Source organism: Carica papaya, chromosome 6 (genome assembly GCF_054855325.1).
Source record: "Carica papaya isolate Zhongbai chromosome 6, ASM5485532v1, whole genome shotgun sequence".
NCBI lineage: Eukaryota > Viridiplantae > Streptophyta > Magnoliopsida > Brassicales > Caricaceae > Carica > Carica papaya.
The window spans coordinates 9,049,126-9,070,654 of NC_142314.1; the positions used below are offsets into that span (position 1 = coordinate 9,049,126).

At 35.6% G+C, this 21,529-nt stretch overlaps 1 protein-coding gene across 1 annotated transcript in view; it reads right to left on the bottom strand.

Moving 5' to 3' along the window:
* The window catches only part of LOC110818927 (Patched family protein), a 71,618-nt gene that overhangs the window by 39,249 nt on the left and 10,840 nt on the right, over positions 1 to 21,529 (bottom strand). The window contains exons 5-19 of the mRNA XM_088222020.1: positions 18,428 to 18,544; positions 10,969 to 11,119; positions 10,492 to 10,739; positions 10,200 to 10,391; positions 9,430 to 9,509; positions 9,239 to 9,356; positions 8,303 to 8,386; positions 7,351 to 7,446; positions 7,130 to 7,231; positions 6,850 to 6,918; positions 4,106 to 4,201; positions 3,929 to 4,036; positions 3,060 to 3,173; positions 2,815 to 2,898; positions 2,134 to 2,262 (exon numbers count right to left, since the gene is read on the bottom strand). Of these exons, the coding sequence (XP_088078146.1) occupies positions 2,134 to 2,262; positions 2,815 to 2,898; positions 3,060 to 3,173; positions 3,929 to 4,036; positions 4,106 to 4,201; positions 6,850 to 6,918; positions 7,130 to 7,231; positions 7,351 to 7,446; positions 8,303 to 8,386; positions 9,239 to 9,356; positions 9,430 to 9,509; positions 10,200 to 10,391; positions 10,492 to 10,739; positions 10,969 to 11,119; positions 18,428 to 18,544 (1,788 nt within the window). The remainder of the gene's footprint in view (positions 1 to 2,133; positions 2,263 to 2,814; positions 2,899 to 3,059; positions 3,174 to 3,928; positions 4,037 to 4,105; positions 4,202 to 6,849; positions 6,919 to 7,129; positions 7,232 to 7,350; positions 7,447 to 8,302; positions 8,387 to 9,238; positions 9,357 to 9,429; positions 9,510 to 10,199; positions 10,392 to 10,491; positions 10,740 to 10,968; positions 11,120 to 18,427; positions 18,545 to 21,529) is intronic.

Here is a 21,529-nt window from a genome sequence, read left to right on the forward strand (position 1 = left end):
CAGTGAACTCCATCACATGCTTTCTCAAAGTCCAATCTAAGAATCAACCATTTTTCCTTTGACTTACATATAAAATCCATTACTCAATTTGCCGGTAGAAATGCATCCAGAATTTGTCTACCTCCTATAAAAAGCATGAAGGTTTAGTGAAATCGTGTCATCCAAGATCTTACTAATCCTTAGAGAGAGTACTCAATGATGATCTTGTACAAACTGTCGCTAAAGTTATTAGGCGATATTCGGAGACTTTCATAGACTTTTCATTTCTAAGAACTAAAGTGATAAAGGTAGAATTTATATTCTTGCAAATAGTGGCTTTTAAGTAGAATTGATCAAACGCACTAAGTAGGTCTTTATTGTTTCCCAACAACTCTTGAAGAACCTAATAGAAAAAACATAATGGACTATCCCCAAGCCCCAAACTGTCCGGCTAATTTCCTCTTCACCAAATGGTATTTTTAACCAGTTTGCCTAATGCCTACTAATAGGTGCCCAATCAATATTCTTAAGGAAAGCTCTATATTCCACCTCTTCAGCGTATAATTTTCAAAAATGTTGAGTTATTTCTCGTTCTATGGCCTCTACCCTCCTCTCAACTACTGCATTATCAAACTCCAATTCTCTTATCGTATTCTTCATTCTACATCCACTGATCACTCCATGGTACAATCACCTATCAATAATTGCATCTTTAATATCAAATTTAATGATTAACTCGATTATTTTTCTATATTTTATTAATGTACATAATATGGTGGTTATATTTTTAGTATAATTTTCTCAAATATTAATGTCAGAGATTCATTTAATCTACTATTATTTCATTACAGCTGATTAATACAAATGTTATTTCATTAACTAACTTATTAGTTTTATATTTTTATTATTTATCATAATTTTAAAAATAACACATAAAATACGAAAGAAATATTTATATCAATAATAAATACTAAATGAACACAAATAAAAAAAAATCACCAAGTATAATGGCAGAGGCCCTACTAATGGATCTAATTATGAGATGATTTAACATTAAAATCTTCAGAAATTTTTGGGTGTTTTTGTGTTTTCCTACCTTTACTTATTCTGAAGAAAACTAGAACTCATTAGGACAGAGCCCTACGACCTCTTGAGTAAGTACTCAACACTTAATAATTTTCCTCTATAACTTTCATAGATTAGAAATATGGATTTATATGACAGAAATTACAGGAAGAGTGTCTTTTCTTGGCAGAAAACAGTAACTACCAAAATTTTTCATGGAAACTGTTTAAAACTTTATATAAAAAACTGCTGCACTGCTTATGAATAACTGCTAAAACTATCTTAGCTTATCATCCTAGACTTGGTCAACTTTAACAACTACTTGCTAGAATTTAGTCCCATATGTTCTGCCAATATACAAACAATAAAACACCCATAAACACATAATTAATTCTGAATTATTATTACTATCATTATTATTGTTGGTATTATTTTGGTGCTTAGGATCCCTGACATATAATCATATTATAAATTTTATAAATAAAAAAATTAAATATTAATTTAAAAATTATTAAATAATTTCTATTTTTCATTTTGTTAAGTTTATACAAATTATTGCAATAATTAATCCTTTTTATCTTTTAAATTTTCACAAAAAATGAGTTACTACAACAAACAAAATATTCAATACTGTAATAAAATCAATATCAAAAGTGAGCAATAGAAATTCCAAAACCATAAAATTATAATTAACAGTTAAATAATTAGAACATATCTACGTTTATATGCACATTTTATGCTGAAATATGTAATAAGTAATTTTTAGAAAGATCCCTTTTCTACTAATAAAGAAAAAACCATAATGCACTGTAACAAATTATTATCATATAAAAACAACCACAAAAAGTTTTGAAGTATATTCAAATTATAAAAGGAATAAAAGTTTGGAATACATTTCATGAAAACAATATATAAAACATATACCATATTTAGTTTTAAAATAAGAAAATAAATAACACGATTTGCCATGCACATAACGCCTGTAAAAGTGCTAGTATATACATATAATTTAGACATGTTCCTTAATGGGTCATACCTGCTAAATGTATAAGTGTCATACATACCAGTACAGAAGGAAGAATAACTTACAGCAAGAACCAGGAAAGGAATGACTTCCATTATGATTAAGGTAGATTTAACTCCAATAGCACTGAAAAATCCAACAGATCCAAGGACAGAAAGCATGACAAGCATAACGCCTGAAAGACCAAGCAACACCTGAGAAACCACAGATTGGAGAGTAAGTTTGCATGTATTAGACATAATTCCAATGATCTGGAACTCAACTGCATCCAATCTTCCTGTCCTAATTCTATGAAACAACGTTCTATTATATCACTAACATTGATTAAAAGTTTCTTTACAGAAAAAGAGGACTGGTCCTCTGTGAGACTCATAAAGGGGAAAAGCATTAGCTTATCACCTAAACTATATCATACATCTCGTAAATACATGAAACGGAATAAAATTTTGAAAGATAAACACCCAACCCATCCCAAAAACAAAAAATAAGTATCACAAAAAAAAAATGTTATTAATAGGAAGAGGAGGTGGCCACAAGAAATGGAGTTATCCAGAAGAGTTCCTAAATCACCCCAAAGACATGAGGCTCAAGTGCATTGCTGACAGAATCAGTACCAGCAGTTAATGTGTGTATTTAGGAATACAAATACAATTGCGCCCTATGTAGTCACAAACACATAATGCAACTGAAATAATTACCATATAATGTGAGTGTGTATATATATATATATAACACACTAACCATACCTTTGAAGAGATGTAAAATGTAGATAACCGACATGAATCTCCCAATGTCACAGATATATAAGCAAACATTACCAGATAGCTTGCCTGGGACAAGTTGCATCAGAAAGGTGGAAACAATTCAATTAATGTATAGAAGGGAACAAATGATAATTTAATAAATTTGGTAGCAAGAGCAAAACCATATTACACAAATATTTTTTCAAGAAGATAATTAATAAGAGAAAAACCATTCTCCCATCACTCACTGCTATTGTAATAACATCTGCTGTGCTTTCCCTTTTCAGCTCTTCCTCAATTGAGCTTTCAGATGAAAATGAAAGAGTAAGATTCCTGGATTGTACAATTGGTAAGAGCCCCTCCTGTCAATTTAATTGGTTAGCAAAGCTATTTTACAACATTACTCTTTCCATTTCATTTGACACGTATTACAGCAAGCTTGAAAAACTTAGCCCTATATTGTGAACATTTGTGCAGAAATTCTCTCCTAAAACAGAAACATACCGATCCTAGATAAGAGGACAAACCTAATGCCAAAGATATTGCTGCATTAACTCCAAAAATTGGATTCTAAGTTGCGAAACACTTCAACAGCAACAAGATTGCATAACCTATTATTAACGGCAGTAGATATGGAAAAAAAGTTGTGTCGAAAAGAAAATAGAAAAATGTATTTAACTATTGTAATTGAGAAAATAGAAATATTTAGGAGACAAAAAGCAAAAAGTAATTTAGAGAAAAAAGATAGATGGAACCACAAGAAAATCTGAGAGAGAGAGAGAGAGAGAGAGAGAATTCTTATAAAATTGTAACTTAATCTCAGTCAAGTGAAAAAGAAAAGAAAACAAATATTTTAGTTTTCTATTTTGTTTTATTGGAAAACTTGTTTCCAAAACTGAATTTTCTATTTTCTAATAGCCATAAGTGATTGTTATTAATTATCTGTCTTCTTGGGAACCCTTTTAGAAAATGTTGTGTAACACACCTTAAGTCTCTGGAATACTGAAAAAGAAAACAAAAGGTTACTGAATTATACAAGAATCAGGATTATCCTCACATAGAAAAAGAAAATTCAAGAAAATATGAGCAAGCTGTGCAGAAAATGCAGGGGCTCAACCTTCACTAATTGAATGAAAGCCTTCTCCCAAGCTACAGCCTTCCCACTCTCATCACTTGATTCATCAATTGCATTATTAACTGGGTAGGTTACAACAAATGCAGAAGCCTGAAAGTTGAAACAACATAAAAAGATCAGGAAACAGAAATATTTCTAAGCAGGGGATGAAATTTTTACCTCAGAAAAATTATTCTTAGAAAATCCTCCTAAGGCTGTGCTTGGATCAACAGGGGCCTGAAAAGCGCTCAAACATGTCTCCGTAGAAGTGTAATGCTTAAGATGGGAAGACATAATGTAAAGAAAGTTAGTTGTAATCCCGCAGTCCATTGAGGATAACCATCATAAAACCAGAATAACCATTAAACAGGCCCCAGATGAGCAAAACAAGCAATTAGTGACACTAAACACAACCTACCATCTGTAAAAAATAAAAAACAATGATCACATATAGTTTGTTACTCCAAAAATGCATATACAAAATCCGAAGTTTCAGGAACTCTTCTTATCTTTCTTTTTTTTCTAAATACCTTCAGAGAAAAAAAAAAACAACAAAGTTCTCAAAAGTGAAAGGTAATGAAGCCAAATTGCCAAGTACATGTTCAATGTATAAGGGCATAATTAACTATTTAACGATAAACGGACCTTTATATCCAACCTCAAATGTGTTTCTCGTGCTAATTCCTAAAGTGGAGAGTGCACAAACTTTAGCCCTGTCAGCTTCGTGGGTTGCATCGCTATTCTCTTATACAAAATGCTCGCTAAAAGGCTTGGTAAGTCCCCCGCTTCCCCAGCGCTCCAAAATGACTGCTATCAAAGAGAAGCTTTGTCCTACACTATAGTTGCAAGTCTTTTTCTCATGCTCTGGAATTAGGGAAAGAAAAGCTTCAACAAGTAGAAGCTTCCTAGAAAAGCTTCAAAAAGAGGTTGGGCTGTTCACTTCATTGATATGACTTGACTTCACTCAAGATTAAAGATAAGGGCTGCAGTGGAGACTCGTTTAGTAGAGAGAAAGCACCTACTCCAATCAAAAATTAAAAGCTGGTAGTGTGTGTCCTGTGGAGGGAGAGAGATTCCTGGTTTGCAGCAAGTGATTGAGTTCAGTAGTTCCTCATATAAAATTATTGACTCTAGAGATATAGTAATATGGAGAAGACAAAATTGTTTCAAGCACCGACAGAACCAGAACCTACTCCTATCAAAAATGAAAAGCTAGTAGTGTGTGTCCTGCGAAGGGAGAGAGATTCCCGGTTTGCATTAATTGTAAATTGGGTGCAGGGTGGGGGCGTGGGGAGGGGATTTTAAAGGATTTAATGTTCAATCTTGAGAAAAAAAAACTTATGACCCTGCGCCATTTCTTGCTTTATATGCCGAGGAAAAACAAATTTGGCAAAGATAGTGTACCTGACAGCAACCTGCATCTCTACTGTCTCTTTCGTAAACCATTGTCGATGGTGGTCTATAAATTCTTTACAGCCTATGGAGACCTCAGAAAAAAAGAATTCTCTCTTCCTCTTCTCTTTATTATTCTTATGGACATCCTTAACGTGCCATTTGCCTGGAACAAAGGGCTTTTGTTGATTTACGGTTTGGTTTTTGGTGATGGCCAAGAGGTCAAGGGATGTCTCACTTACCTTTTGTACAATACTCTTTTTTTTTTTAAGAACTAATGAAAAAGCCATACTTAGTATCATAAGTATTCTATTCTTTGTTACCATGCTACACTGGGGTTAAAGATGAATTTGGCTAAGTTTGAATTGGTTCCTCTTGGGGAAGGTTTGGTGTAGAGTTCTGCGCAGGTATTATGGGATCTGATGGTAGCCCAATTCAAGAGAAGGCTCTCCAGTCAGGAAGTGGGTTTAAGGCTCGCTGGTCAGCAAGGGGGTTAAGGCTCACTGGTTAGGAAGGGGGGTTTCCTCTAGTGGGGTATGCTCAACCTCATTAAATATACTTTACAAAGTTCTGACGTAAGGACCTTTCATTGAAGACTGCATTTTTTGTTTAAGGGCCATCCTCTTAGTATGTACTTAACATCATAAATATTCTGTTCTATTACCATGCTATGCAAGGGTCAAATATGAATTTGGCTAAGTTTGAATTGATTCCTTTCAGGAAGGGCTTGGTATAGAGTTTTGTGCAGGTATTATGAGATCAGATGGTGACCTATTTTGAGAGAAGGCTCGCTAAACGGGGAAGGGGGTTTCCTACAATGGGGTACACTCAACTTCATTAAATATGCTTCATCCAATTGTGATGTAAGGACATTTTGTTGAAGACTGTACTTTTTGTTTAAGGTCATCCTCTTAATATCAATATAAGGACTTTGGCAACCCCTTGATGCTTGGAATGTATTTTCTCTCTCACTAAAAAGAAACAGAGACATGATGGGAATCATTCAGTAATCTCATAATTCTGTGGAAGGTTGTGAATTTCCCAGCAAGTCGTGTTGAAATTTCCTCCATCTCACAGGACGGGCCGGAAATATACCATTAGGAAAACTAATTTCTTGGTTTAGTAAGACAGTCCTACGAGCTTAACCAATGCTATGTCCCTAAGCACCGGGAGGATAGTACGGTCAGTATGTAGAAAACACATTGTTACTCTTCACAGTTACTCAGGCGATTCCATGATTACAAATAATAAGCTTAAAGAGACTTTTTTTTGCTTCTTTTCCTTATAATATCTTATTCTGGCAATGCATTGGAAAAAAATTATTGCTTCATGTGCAGCAAAAGCCATAAGCCACTTTAGTAAATATTTCAGTGTTGAAAAAGAACGTCAACTACCTTCAGAGAATGTTAAGTTCATAAATACCACAAAACCTGAATCTAATTACAAGTTCACAATAAAAAGCTCTTTTAATGGAAAATAATAAAGAACATTATGTTGTTTACCTCTTATCGAAAAAAGATTATGTTCTTTACCTGAAAACAATACTGGGCATGTTCAACTCCCCCATAATCATCAAAATTTTCACGGTTCATCTTGTAATACTGTCAAGAAAGATGAAGGATTAAGAGTAGAATATAGTACAAGGGCCTTGAATTTGCTTGATTTGGAGGGAAATAAGAAAATATATTTCCACACTCTAAATTTAAATAAGGGAAGAAAGAAAGGGCTGACAAAAGTAAATCCTTAGACTCGTGCATAGGTGAGATACATCTGAATCAAACTAAAAAAAAATGCAGGAAAATGAAAGAAAACCTGCAGAACACTCTGAGTCGCACAATCATCTCCAAGAGGCTTCAAGCAAATGTCAGTCAGAGATACTGTCAAGCCAGAATAATTTGCACGAAGTCCATCAACCTGTCAACATTTGAGGATATAAGAAAGTGTATATATTACATATGATTTATACAATAACCAAAAGGAAAAAGAAAAGCAAAAAGATTCATTTGGAATAAAGCATTAGGAACAAAGAAGACCTTCTTTTGTATTTCAAATAGTAACAGGATGTTTTCCTCTGTAACAATGCTGGGTGCTTTGCCATGCTTTGTATCAGGTATGGTTGCCAGGATAAGCTAAAACAAATATATACCAAATATCATTCAATTGCTTGCATAAAGTGACACCATGGTAATGCCATACCACATAATGAAAACAAGAGCAAGAAGATCATAAGAAGAAAGATAACAATTATATGACAGTTATTTTGATACTCTACTAAGGAAGATGGCCATAGAAGTAGTTGGATGTCAACCAATTGAGTTTTATACATACTGTAACCAAAAAAAAAAAGTTCCTTCAAATTTATGTCCAGATCACTCTGATGGTTAGCAGGAAGTGTGATTTTTCCTTGTCATCTTACAGACATGATAGCTAGGGCCATGAAGAGGTTCATGAGCCAGCCTTAAAGCCAAAACCATCCGTAGAGAAAATTCATCAATTTAAGCATGCTACACCATCAGCAAACAAAGCTAACTTCTGACAGGGCTATTAATAGAACATATTTAAATTAAATATGTTAATTTATAACTTCATCTCATAACTTAACCATGTTTTTCAGTATATTGTGTCTTTTAATTAATTCATTCATCTTAAGTTAATCTTTAACTTATACTTAATTTATTAGTACATTAATTCAATTTAAACCAACTTAACACATTAGTTTTAATTCCATCAAATATAAACAGAACAAGGAATATTCCCACAATGGAAAGGGCTACTTTATTTTTCAAAAACACAGGTCAAATGTTTAACATCAAATTTAAGGGATCTTTTTCAATGTCCCCCCCAAAAAGATAGGCATTTACTTCTTGATCAGGTGTATCTAAGTAAGCAGCAAACATTGAGTAGAGTTTACTGACACTTTTATAACATTATTCATTAAAAACAGGATGAAATAGTAAGATACTGAAACTTAGTAAATCGGAGTACCTGTTCAATTCTGTAGAAAGGGGCAAGGTGACTATCAAAAAATTGTTTCTCTTCCGCAGCCTTACTCCCTGGACCTACCCATAACTATGTAATCACAGGTGTCAAGCCTTGATCAGTATTCAAATATCTTACAATTTAAAAGCAACGAAATAACAAGGAACAATTCTCTCCAGCTTCTGCAAACAGACAATTAGTTACTAAAGTATCAAAAACTAGACATAAGCCTAGTTTCTTCTATCCATCATGACTCAAAGTGGAAAAATACAATTGACCTTATTCTCCATTAAGGTTTGATGACTAAAGAGTCCAATTTTAAACAAAAATGCAGCTAAAGAATAGGATGAGAGGTATCCTTTGATATCACAAACTATCACAAAACCTTAGACATTGATGGAATTCTCAAACAAGTAATATTGGCACTGATGGAAATGAAAATATCCCAAGCTCATTAATTTGGCTTCAATATGATATCATGACATATAAATTTTATATTGTCATTATCTAGAAATTTTAAGATGTTGTCCAACTTACTAAGAAGAAGGGGGAAAAGCACATCAAAATACAACAACTTTGTAAAAGGAAAAGGAACTCTTCTGTGAGCCACATACAATATTATCTTCATACAGAAAATAATCCATGTTGAAAAACCAGGAGCATTAGGGGCATAACAAGAGCTGGCAAGTAAAATTGGAAACAATCAACAAAAAAATGAACAAACAATCAAATGCTTTTGCCAATTAAACAGAAAGAATTACTGTCAGGAGTTAGGACAACCAAATCAAAAGAGAAAATATGCACATCCAGAAATCAGTGTCCGGTTACTGAGAGACAGTTTTGTCATGGCAAGCTTGTACAATGAAGGTAAGGATTATTTTTGATTGTCTTGATTCTCTGGCAAGTCATGAAAAATCACTATAAAGCAGCAACATTTGATACCTTTTCTGGTCGTGTCTCAACCTTGAAATGAACTAGACCCAAGCATAATACAAGAACAATTGCAACTGATGAGCACAGCACAAGAGCTGGATGTTTTACAACCCATGCACCATAAGTTCTGAAAAATAAAATGTTTAGGAATATTCAGCATATGTATAATCAATTACTAAGAGCATATATATACTATTAACCTGTAAAATCTTGACATGTATCCCTGAACAACAGAGAGCTGGACCCCATTTTCCACTTGGTGAAAAATTGGAAGAACCTGCTATTTGTAACAAAATAGACAGAGAACTCAATTAATCATCCACTTTCAACTTGAGTAAAACAAAAAAGAAAAAAAAAACAATTGAAATGATTTAACTTATTCAAAAATTATAACAGGGTAGCTCAATATATGGCAGCAGCTATATACACAAATGCAAACAGACCTTTCCCTGCTTGCACCATCTTCACTAATATCCGCAAGGAGACAAACAGATCAGAAACCAAAAAACCTATGAAACACCCAGTATTTAAGTCCAAGAGTTTTCACGGAAGCACCAAGTATTCATGATTTGTGTGGTTTGAGACTATGAACGAAGAGTAACTTAAAGAAAAACATGATACACACCACAAGAACATTTTCTAGAGGACGCATGTGAAATGCCTTGCATGTGCTTTAGCATAAGTGGTAATTGATGATTCAAATGAATTCCAAATAACTAGGACCAAGGCCAATTGATGGTTAAAATGAATGGATCAGAATAATAGTGGAAATAGTAAAAAGATGATACAATATGATTGCAATATAGAGATTTGAAAACTATCTCAGTCCAGAAGAAGAAGGTCAAGACCCAAAAAGTTGTGAACATCCTAAGAAAGCAGCCAACTTCAATCTATCTATCAAAAAACAAAAGCTAACTGCATTAAAGACTGAAAAAGAAACAAAACATTGAAAACATCAATACACTTCTACCTTTTGAACACGCTTCTTATCCTTTAATACATGACCAGAATTAGTTCCATCTTCACCCACTGAATTCAACAATGGCTCCATGCTAGATGTTTGCTCCTTCATTTCTCCTGTTCGAGTAAACAAAGCCCATCCAACAAGTAGAGCAACCAACAGAATATACACGATTGCTAATATAAATTCAAAGCATTTGACCTGAAAAGAACAATTCATCAGCATAAGTGGTGTGGCATCATCTATATAGCAACCACCTGGCAGAAAAGGGAGAGGGGCAGAGAAAGGAGGATCAATTTACCTTAAGATGGCCAATTTTAATTGAGCAATAATCCTTTTTATGTGGAGTTGGTGGTTCAGGATTAGAACACGCAGGTGATGAAGGGCAATCACCACAGGAGCAGCCGAGTGAAGTGTCAGCACATGAATAAACAGACACATTCATAAGTTCCATTCTGGATGACTCGGGAATGCTTAACTTAAAATCAATGGTATAGGGTGAACCAGGAAATCCAAGGGGCGCTTTCTGACCGATAAATGCAAACCACTCTGGAAGAATTGTAATAAGCAGAAACATAAGAAGTCTAGCACATGCAAGAAGAAGCTTGGAACCAGCATAAGAATATCAGCCCAACAAACACTATAGTCACATCTTCTGAGAATTGTTATTAACTGATAATCCTAGCTACTCTCCTATACATTTCTTATTAAATACTCTTTTCCAGTTAAGCTGCTTGCGAGGAATGTCAATAAGTTTGTGAACATGATTGTAAATCACCTTTGAAATTTTTAGCGCCTGCACCAATAAACTCTATAGCCCGTGTATTCATAGTCCCAAACTTCACATCTTTACAGGAGTTATAAAGCCATTCTCCAAAAGTATCAGTTACATAAAAGTCGATACCATCCACAGTCAGATTTCCATTTACCTGGAAGATTAAGAAAATTTTTCATCATATGATGTAGAAGCAATAGTGTATGCACTCGGTTCAAATCAAACCGAAGATGGTCACATATGAAAAATAATATCATCATTTAAGATGAACATTCTGACTGTAAAATGCTGATCAAACTCTCTATTTGCATAGTATTGTACATAGTTAACACTGTTACAGGATTAACTTTGGAGGGATCTGAGATTGGAAATTGTCACATGCTCTATTTAAACCCTAAACCCATCACAGGATTAGTATATAAGAAGACCTTTTATAGCACTATATTAGCAGCTAATTAGGACAGTAGAATATGGCAATAATTAGGAGCTAAATTACCGTATCCAGGATTGACTATTCACGGGCAATTTATGTACTTCTTAGTAAAACATTATTATTGTTATTATAATAAATATAGCCTAAGGGGTGTAAAAAAATCCTACAACCAATTTCAGCAAGCACTCCGATTTACAAATCTTCATGTTATCAAATCTAGGGAGAACAGAGGATCTGCATGATGATGAGAGAGTGAAAAAATTTGACAAGCCAGATCTTTTGAGATATGATTGCAAAAAGGTGGATATAGCCATCAACACTACACATCCAAGTGCCAATCTTGAACTCAACTTCTTTGGAACCATGTAATAAGTCTGGTACCTTGTCTTGCATTCCTGACTTCTAACACTTCCGACTGATGTTAGGAAAGGAGTTAGGCTGTGCTTATCTACCTTCTTGTTTCATATGATTATCAATCTTCTTCCTATAGAGTTTTTTTGTTGTCCACAACCTTTTCTCTCTACTCCATAAGATGGAAAGAAACAGTTAATGATCCTAAATGGACAAAGCCAAGGTTGAGGAGATGAAAACCTTAGCCAAAATGGAAACCTTAGCTTACCACCATTTGATATAATAAGAAACCAGTAGGACATATATAGGTGTCTACTATTAAACATAAGGCCAATGGTCCATTGACAGACTTAAAGCTTGGTTGGTAAAAAGGATTTGTTTCAAATTTATGTAATAGACTATCAAGGAACATTTGCATCAATTGCAAAAATAAACTCTATCCAAGTCTTATTATCATTTGCTACTAATCTTGGTTAGGAATTATACAAAAATGTATACCTACACGGAGAATTAGAGAAAGATTTATGGAAATTCCACCAGAATTTGCTTGTTAGAAACAGAATGTTCGTTGGTTGAAGAAAGCAGAGCTTGGTTCAATAGATTCAGTAAAACCATAGCAGCCTTTGGTTACCAGCAAACCAATGTAGATCACACCAAGTTCCTCAAACACCACAACGGTAAGATCATTATCCTAATTGTATATGTTGATAACATAGTCGTGATAGGATACAATCAAGAAGAGATGATTAACTTGAAGTTCTACCTAAAAACATTTAGTAAGGACTTGGGCTAACTAGTAGATCCTTCTGGCATGTACTTGATTTCCTTGAAGAAACTATTATGTTCAGGTGTAAACCTAATGATTCTCCTATTTAGGCCAATCACAAACTAACAAGATAGATTGGAGAAACAGTTTATTTGCTTAACAGCAGCAACTAGTTGGAGGCTTATTTTGCCTCCCACACGCGTTCCCATATTAAAAGTATGTAGCAAGGTTAGTTAGCGATCAAAACACACATCTAGATGTAGGTTTTCCTATTCTGCAGTACTTGAAAGCTACCCAAGGGTTTATTTTTCTCCAACGATGGTCATCTTAAGATAAAAGGATATTCACTGGGCTGATCACCAAATGACAGGAAATTTACTTCAGGATATTGTATGTTTGTTGACAGACACTTGTTACTTGAAAACAAAAATCAAAGAATCTTTACAAGAGTGCTGAAGCAAAGTACTGAACAATGGTACAAGGGGCTTGTGAAGACCTATGGCTTGAAAAACTTAAGCAAGAGATGTGTTTGTCCTATATTGTGACAACAAAATTGTCATTAGTATTGCTTAATAATCCAGTTCAGCATGATAGCATTACGTCTGTTAAGAATGATCTTTTTTGCAAAGGAAAATTTAGCCATTAGTATTTGAGCAATGATGATTTAAAACCAAGAAATCAAGTGCCTAATGAGTTTTCCAAAGGTTTATGTGGGAGATTTTTTTATTTACTTGTATGCAAGATGGGTATAAGATATAGATATGTTATCTTGGAGGGAAAGCTTACAATTTTATATGGTTTTAATTAGTAGTAAATTAGGAAAGCTCGACATTGCAACAACCAATATAGATGGTTCATTAACAACTGTAATCAGGAGTTAGTAATGTCAAGATTAGTCTCACTTTTACTTTTATGAATCTACTTCGTGTCCCAAGGCTCTGCACTAATCTTGTATCGGTAATTAAACAGTCTCATGATTTCTATTTAAAATGACTTTCTTCCTTTATCACTGTGTATTTCAGGACTAGAACACAAGGATAATAATTTGACATGTTAAAGTGAGGAAAAAGTTATACTTCTTGAAAGCAGCTGGATTACCTACCTACCTTCTCTCAAGCCCCAAGGAAGTCCTTTCCAAAATCTACCCGGAGGTCAGTACCGCGAATAGCCTTGTCCTCAGAATATTCAGTTGTGTTTCATTCGTTCATATATATCAACAACACAGGGAGAAACTAGACCCAAAAACTTTCAAGTGTATTTTTGTGGAAAATGGATACAAATGTTATCGTCCACCCACTAAAAGTTCTTCTATCTCTCAATCGATGTTATATTTGTTGAATCTAAGTCCTACTTTAATCATCTTTGACTTCAAGGGAGCATGAAGTAAAAGATAAAGACACAGACTCATTTCTTCTTGATCTACACTTACCTTTTCCATCACCAACAACTATATCTCTTCACTCACCTCAAACTCCAGAAAACTAGCCTGAATTACCTCAAAAGTCATAACATGACCCAAGGTTTTCTCAGGTGTACTTTTAGAAAAAGAAACTTGATCCTGAAGAGAAGTCCAAGCAGCAGATTCAGGTTCTGGAAATGAGGTAACAAGCTCAAATTCTCAAACGAAGGTTAATTTCACGTCATTTGATATTAACGTACCATTGCAATTCGGAAAAGAACTAGGGAATATGCTAAAACCTCACCATATTCATTCTCAAATTTTGCACTTTTTGAAAAATATTCACCATCTCAGAAAAGTTCCCTAATGAACTTAAACACCATGTCTAATCCTACTACTTTATCTGAAGAAACTATCTTGTGGAAAAGAAATTTACCTAAATGTGCCAATGAATTGGTACTTGAGGATTCTTCTAAAGTTACAATGAGATTTTTTAGCCTCTCAATCTCATTCTAACTAAATTGCTCAACAGACACTGAAATTATTTTCAACATGGCAACAAATAGTTCAGGAGCAGTGTAGGAGGATAAAGAAAAACCCAAGTTTTAATACCATCTAACTTTAAACTTATCAAAATCCTCTTTCATCCCTTCAAAAGCTCTTCTATTCCTTTCTTTTTCCACATCATCCAAAAGATACTAAGAGGAATAAGACCCAAATATTTTTTCCTACCAGTAACACCCTTCCATGCATATATCTCCTCTCTAACATTAGCCGTCGTTGTCCAACTGGTGCCCAATAACCTATACGCCATACTCCATAATTTATATGCTAGGGGGGGTGGCTGACTATAAAGGCTGGTGATGCAAGAAATTAGAAGCAAAACTTTGTAATAACCAGAAAAGGGCCTGGAACTGACCAGATGTACGTGGCAGAGGGCTGGGTACGTCGAGGTGCAGCTAGCAACAGCTGTGCTTGGCAGGGCAGTGGCAAAAAGTGTGGTTCACAGCAGGTAGCATTGCATGCAACAAAGCAGGAAATAGAGCAGAAAAGGAAACAGAACAGAACAAAGCAGCTGGCGCCAGAAATGGATAAGAAAAGAATAGTTGGTGCCAAAACCAAAGCAGAACAGAGTAGCAGTGGCTGGAGCAGAAACAGGGGCAAAACGGAGGTGAGAAGCAGTTGGCTGGAGAGGAACCAGGGGCAAAACAAAGCAGGTTGCTAGTGATATGGAGAGTTGGGTGTGAGATTCGGATAGTCCTACGTTTGTGGGTTTTTTGAGGAGTAGATTGCTAGTGATATGGAGAGTTTCTGGGACTAATCTGGTGCGGACTGAGTGGTGAATAATGAACTTTTGGGCTGTAAGACTAGTTCGAAGGCGTGGTTGAGAGTGAGGGGCTCGTGCATTCTCAGTGTGGATTGTAGCTCCTCCTTCAACCCACTAACGTAGCTGGAGATAAAGTATCTCCCTGCCAGCCTTGGATTCTCCATAAGCATCAATGACCTCGTTTCTTTAAATTTCTCCTGATATATGAGCATCTGATCCTCTTTCACTAATTTGTTAAACTTCTCCACCATACAGATTCCTGCTAATCCACCAAACCTCCTACATAACTCTTCCACAAATATATCCCGTTCCATCAGCCCATTGGCATTAGTCAACCCATGAAACCACACTTGTGCCTTATCGCCTAGGTATAGAATGATGGTTTCTACTTGAAGTTCTTCAATTATACCATATACTTGAAAATATTTCAAGCACCATCTAATCTAAGTGCACGGATTTTTGCCTTTGATTGATTGAAATTTCTAACTTTGGCATGGGGGCACCCACAGGACTATTCCTTGGGACCTGTTTACTACTACCCCCACTTCAAGTGGCTTCAGGGTTCCGAGAATACTCTACTCATGAGTTTGATAAGGGTAGAATGACTTACCGTATAGTCCATTCTCCAGGTCTTGGTTTTACCTGCAACATCTCAATTGTTTAAAATGTTGGTTAATGTGTGCCTTGGTCTAGCACTGAGCTTTTTACATCTTTCTCATAAAATCGAAGAGTTTCTGGTCGACCTCTTTGATATTGCCATCCAATTGATGCAATTTCTATTGCTCGTTCACCATTTCCTTACCCCTGTTCTAAGCGATTGTAACAATATCTGCTAGTAGTTCGTTGGCATCAAAGGGTTCTAATATCAATTGTTAGGAGCCTTTGACATGTATCCAGTAATGTGGCAGATGAAAGGATTATAAGTCTTAGATGCGATGAGTTAGAATAAATAAGAGAGAAGAACAAAAGGAAGAATTAGAAAATAAAGAAGAATAGAAGAGAGAAATTCAGCAGATACACAAGGAATTGCTAAATAAAGATAGATCTAATTCTAAATACCTTCATCACACCTGAGAATCAGGTTATAATTTCCTTTGTCTGCTACTACCCAAAATTTTTTAAACAAGCCCTAATGGAATTGTAACAAAAACAGCTGTAATAGGAAGGGAATGAAATAACTAAATTCTAGTGTTGTTAACCTCAGGCCTTGACCACCTACCATGTTATATTACCCTAGCTCAATGCTTGTATACAACTAAGGGCTTGGCCACCCAGCTCCATCTGCCATCTTTCTCTCTTTGCGCTTGGGTTGTGATAGGTATCTGTGCCCCAACTAGGAGGCCCAAAAAGGGCTTGGATAACCGGCTCCAGCTGTCATCTTTCTCTCTTTGCGCTTGAGTTATGATAGATATCAATGCTCCAACTAGTAGGCCCAAAAATACTTTGTTCCTACAGGTTCATGATATACTTCAGAGCTACTGAGTCCCATAGTCCCCTTTTCTTCTGCATTGTGATATAGCTTGGAGAATTTGGAGTCGCTTATTTTACACTTTCAGTGTTTCCAAGTTTTCTCCTTTAGATCTTGAAGGGTTTGTTTCTTATTCTCTGTGAGATGTTGGTACAAGGAAGGAGGATAAAGTATCATGGGAAGGGCTTTATTTACTAAGTTATGGGTCAGTCGGGTTGGAAAGAAATGTTAGGATCATTAAGGATCATTCTTGCCTCTCTTTCCCTTTAGGATAAGATGACCTTTTGGCACTTCTCTTTGTCAAGGCACACACGCACTTTAAGGATTTTTTCTTTTCCTATTTTGCACAGAGATTGGTGGACCATTCTTTATTGAGTATTGCCTGTTTATCTCTTTTATTTTCTCTATTTTCTTTTTGTTTTTGTTGGAAAGGCAACTAGTCCTCTACTGTAGAAGTTACTTCCTCTCTATAAAAAATATAAGATAGCAACCCAATTCCTTTGTAACATGGATAAGTTATGTTGTTGAGAACCCAATTGCAACAAGTAAGAAAATAAGCAGAGAAGTAGAGAATCCGCAGGTGAGTAGAGGACAAAAAAATGCAACCATCCGCAGGGAAGCAAAACCCATAAGGGTTTTCAAAGATCTGCAGCACAGTCTCCCGCACAAAATTAACTCGGGCCACGTGGCAGCATCTGAGGAGATCTAGAGAGATACGTGTCACAATCGAAGAAGGGCTATTTAAAACCCCAGGCGCCAAACTGTTTTCTGAACCACTGAACCATTTCTTCTTCCTTTGGTGAACTGAACCATCCCTTCATCTTCCTTCTCCATGCCGCGAACCCAACAAGATGCATCCCTTCTGACCAACGGCTTCCGCATCGTTCCATGGCAACGTTTGGTGATTTGAATGAAATATTCATGCACTATTTTTGTATTTAAGTTTTCCATTTGTAAGCTTGAATCATCAAAGTGTTTTGTTAAAGATTAATCTCAAATATTCTATCCTCTCTCTCTATCTCAGTGTTCTCCTTTGTCAGTCTCTTTCTCTCTCTAAAATCTCGGTTTCTCTCTCTATTACTTTCTCACTCCTGATCCCTTTATTTCTCTCTCTTTGTCACTTTTCTCTTCTGATCTCTCTCTATTAATCTTTCTTTCTCTCGGTCTCTCTCTACGAAACTTTTTCTCTCATCTGTTTTAATAACTGCCTCACGGTTCTGGTGAAGTACATGTTAAAGTTGGGTTCTAACAAAAGTCCTCCACCATTGGTCTCCCAAATCTCATCAAATGAATGATACTTTTTCTTAAAGATTTTAACATTTCCCTCCAACTTAATAAAAGATGTTAGCTCTAAAAATTCTACATTTCCTCCAACTTAATGAAGGATGTTCTTTATGGTTATAATATATACACTCAAGGAAGCACCCATCCTATATAGTTGACAAGTTCAAGATAGTCTTGAACAAAAAGCAGAGACTTTCTGCACTTTAAGCAACATGGAAGAACCATAATGGACAAAGATGATCCAAAAACTGATAAAATAATCCAAATAAAGCTTTGTATCCCCAACATTTGATAGTGTAATATAAGCATGAATCATTCTTAAATTATAACCTAAATTTATCTCCAGTAATTCATTTAAAAGCTATTGATTTTCATCATAGAAGTAGTTCAACTAAATGCAAAAATCTCCAAACAGAACTAACTAGGAGGCTAACCTCAGAGATAGAAGTAACATTGATAAAAAGACTTTGATCTGGAGAACATGACAGCTCACAGAAAAGATTTAAGAAGTTCCTCAAGCATGCTGGACAACCTACGAGGAAAGGTATTGCCTGCAAAATCATGGTTAAAGAGCGCAAATGCCGCATCATTAGAAAGGAAAAATAAAGCGAAATATTAACACAACCAAAAGGGTTGAGAGCAACCCAAAAAAAAACCTCTATTAGAAATATATATATAAGGTAACAACTCTTTACGTGACTACTAAAAGCTGCAATTAGTAACCATAAAATCATCTAATATTTTCTCATGACCAACCAGATTTTATCTATTTCCAGTTCATTCTTTTTTAATATATATATATATATATTGTAAGCTTATGTAATTATTCATGAATTAGAAATACAATTTCTCTCTCCATATGATATCAGAGCTATAGGAAAACAATCCGACCATCTATACAAAATCTAAATCAGCCTTTATTTCGAGGACTACAAGAAGAAAAATCCGAACCTAAAACCAGCCTTCATAGTCAATACCCCTCCCAATAATCGACCCGCCTGCCACCTGCCAGCCACACTCCAGTCGCAACAGCTGCGCGCCTGCCTCTGCTGCAGACTTGTGATCTGCCTCTGACCAAAGCCAGCTCTGCCATGCATTCTCTCCCTCTCTGCAGTCTGCTCTGCCGTGCCCCATTCTGCTCCAGCTATTCCACTTCTTCTGCAGCCGCACCTGCTGTACTGTGCTCTGCTGTGCAGGACCTTGTTGATTTCTGGTACATCACCCAGGATCAGCCTTCACCATTCATACTTTTAAGCTCACAAAAATGACTTACAAGATGTAGGAAATTACATAATCAAACGATTCTCCAATTGGAAGAGACTTTTCCATCCCAGCAGCCTGGAGAATAACAAAACATCCAGGCAGCATATAGACTGGTTGGAAAGAACTATTTTAAATGGTCCCAACTTGTTTGTACTATGTTAAAGGGAAAAGGAAGATCAGCCCTTTCACATGTACAGGACCAAAATCAGGAGATCCTCGGTTTGAAGCATGGAACGAAGAAGACTCTATGATTATAGCATGGTTATAGAACTCTACGATACCCGAGATCAGTGCCAACATGTATGTTCTTGACTACTCCAAGTGATATTTGGGACGTACTCCAACCAACCTACTCGAAAGCTAGAGACGTGGCTCAAATATATGAGGTTAAAGTAAAGATGATGGTTGTGAAACATGAAAATAAAATAGTTTCAGAATATGCCAACCAATTGAACTCCTTATTGCAAGAACTTGACCATTATAGGGTGAAAGAAATTATATGTTCCGACAGTTCTCAAGGAATTCAACGAACAAGACGATGTTTATAACATTCTTGTTGGACTTAATCCAGAACTTGACCAAGTAAGAATTCAAATTGTTGTTAAGCCTGAAGTCCTGTGTTTTAACAAGGTGGTGGCACTGATTCAATGCAAGGAAAGTGGAAGAGGCATGATGCTTGAACCCCATAACACAGACAGCTTAACTCTGGTGGCTATCAGCAGCAAGAATGCAACTGAAAAACCACCTATCTAAGACAATAGAAAACTTGGTCAAACAAAAATTCAAAATCATGATAGCCTGTGGTGCATCTCCTGAAAGAAAGCACCACACTTGAGAATGATATGAAAAGCTACAAGAAAACCTCCAAGCCGAGAGTAGGGACAGAAGGGTGAACAACAAAGAAACAATGGACAAGCCCATTTTACTGTGACCCAGCAAGAGGATATAAAACAACAAGCGAAAGGAGGATAGAACAATGAAGAGATTGGGAGAGTGAGATTACTTATTAGCAAGCTGTACAAACCTTCAAGTTTGAGCATATTCAAGCTAAGTTTTCATTTCTCCTTTGATTAAATTTCTACAGTACAACTTTAGCCAAACTCTTGGATTAAAGGCTCATAAGCTACGAACCACATGACCCAGTCATCAAATATTCTTTCCACCTATTCTCCATGTACAAGAAATAGCCATGGCTGATGACTCTTTAACCATTCTAAAAGGAAAAGGAGATGTCAAAATAAACTAATCTCTGACTCCAAACAATGTCATTTATGTTTCTTACTGTCCACAAACCTTATCTATATTAAAAGCTCACTCAAGATCTATATTGTAATGTTGTATTTTCATCACAATTATATTGTATCTAAGAAAAGGATGTAAGGAAGATGATTGGACATGCTAGAGAATAGAATGGGTTCTACTACCTTGAACCACACATCAATCAAGTATTCTCAAGGGCAAATTTCTTCATTCCTTTATTTCAGAGTCTTTTTCATCCAATAAAGACCAACTTGGACATCTATAATTTACAAATCTTAAAAGTTTGTTTCCTTCTTTATCTAAAAGTCCTAGATGTTGAATATTTTCACTGCGAAGTACCCAAACTATTTAAACATAAACATGTACCCTTTCCAGTTAATAATAGAAGAAGTTCTATTGCTTTTTATCTAATTCATAATGATATTTGAGGACCTTTTACTACTCTTGATATCTATGGCCAAGATGGTTCTTGTCATTTTATTGACAACTATACTCGCATCACATGGACTTTTTTGCTCAAATACAAGTCCGAGCTCCTTCCAAACTCTTACTCAATGTTTAGAAACTAATTTAGGTTCACAATCAAAAGATCGAGGAAGAACAATACTCGAGATTATTTCAATCAAAACCTAGACCTATTTTTGAAGAAGGAATGAATAACACATGTCCTCTTGGGTCTACCTCCACAATACAACGAAATCACAGAAAGAAAAAATGGTCATCTTCTTGAAACCAGATCAATATTTCTACTTCAAAAAAGTACCTAAATCATTTTAGCGGAAAAATGTACCTGCAGCCACACACCTCATAAGCTAGTTACCTTTTAGAGTTTTGGGATTCAAGAGCCCAACAGACATTCTCTCCACATTCTACCCTAACCTATACACAACAAACCATCTTGTCCCCAGGATATTCGGGTGTCTATCATTTGTCCAAGTGCATTACCGTGTATCTTTGTAGGTTCCTCATCAACTTAGAAAAGGTATAATTTGTACTTTCCTCCCTTTAAAAGG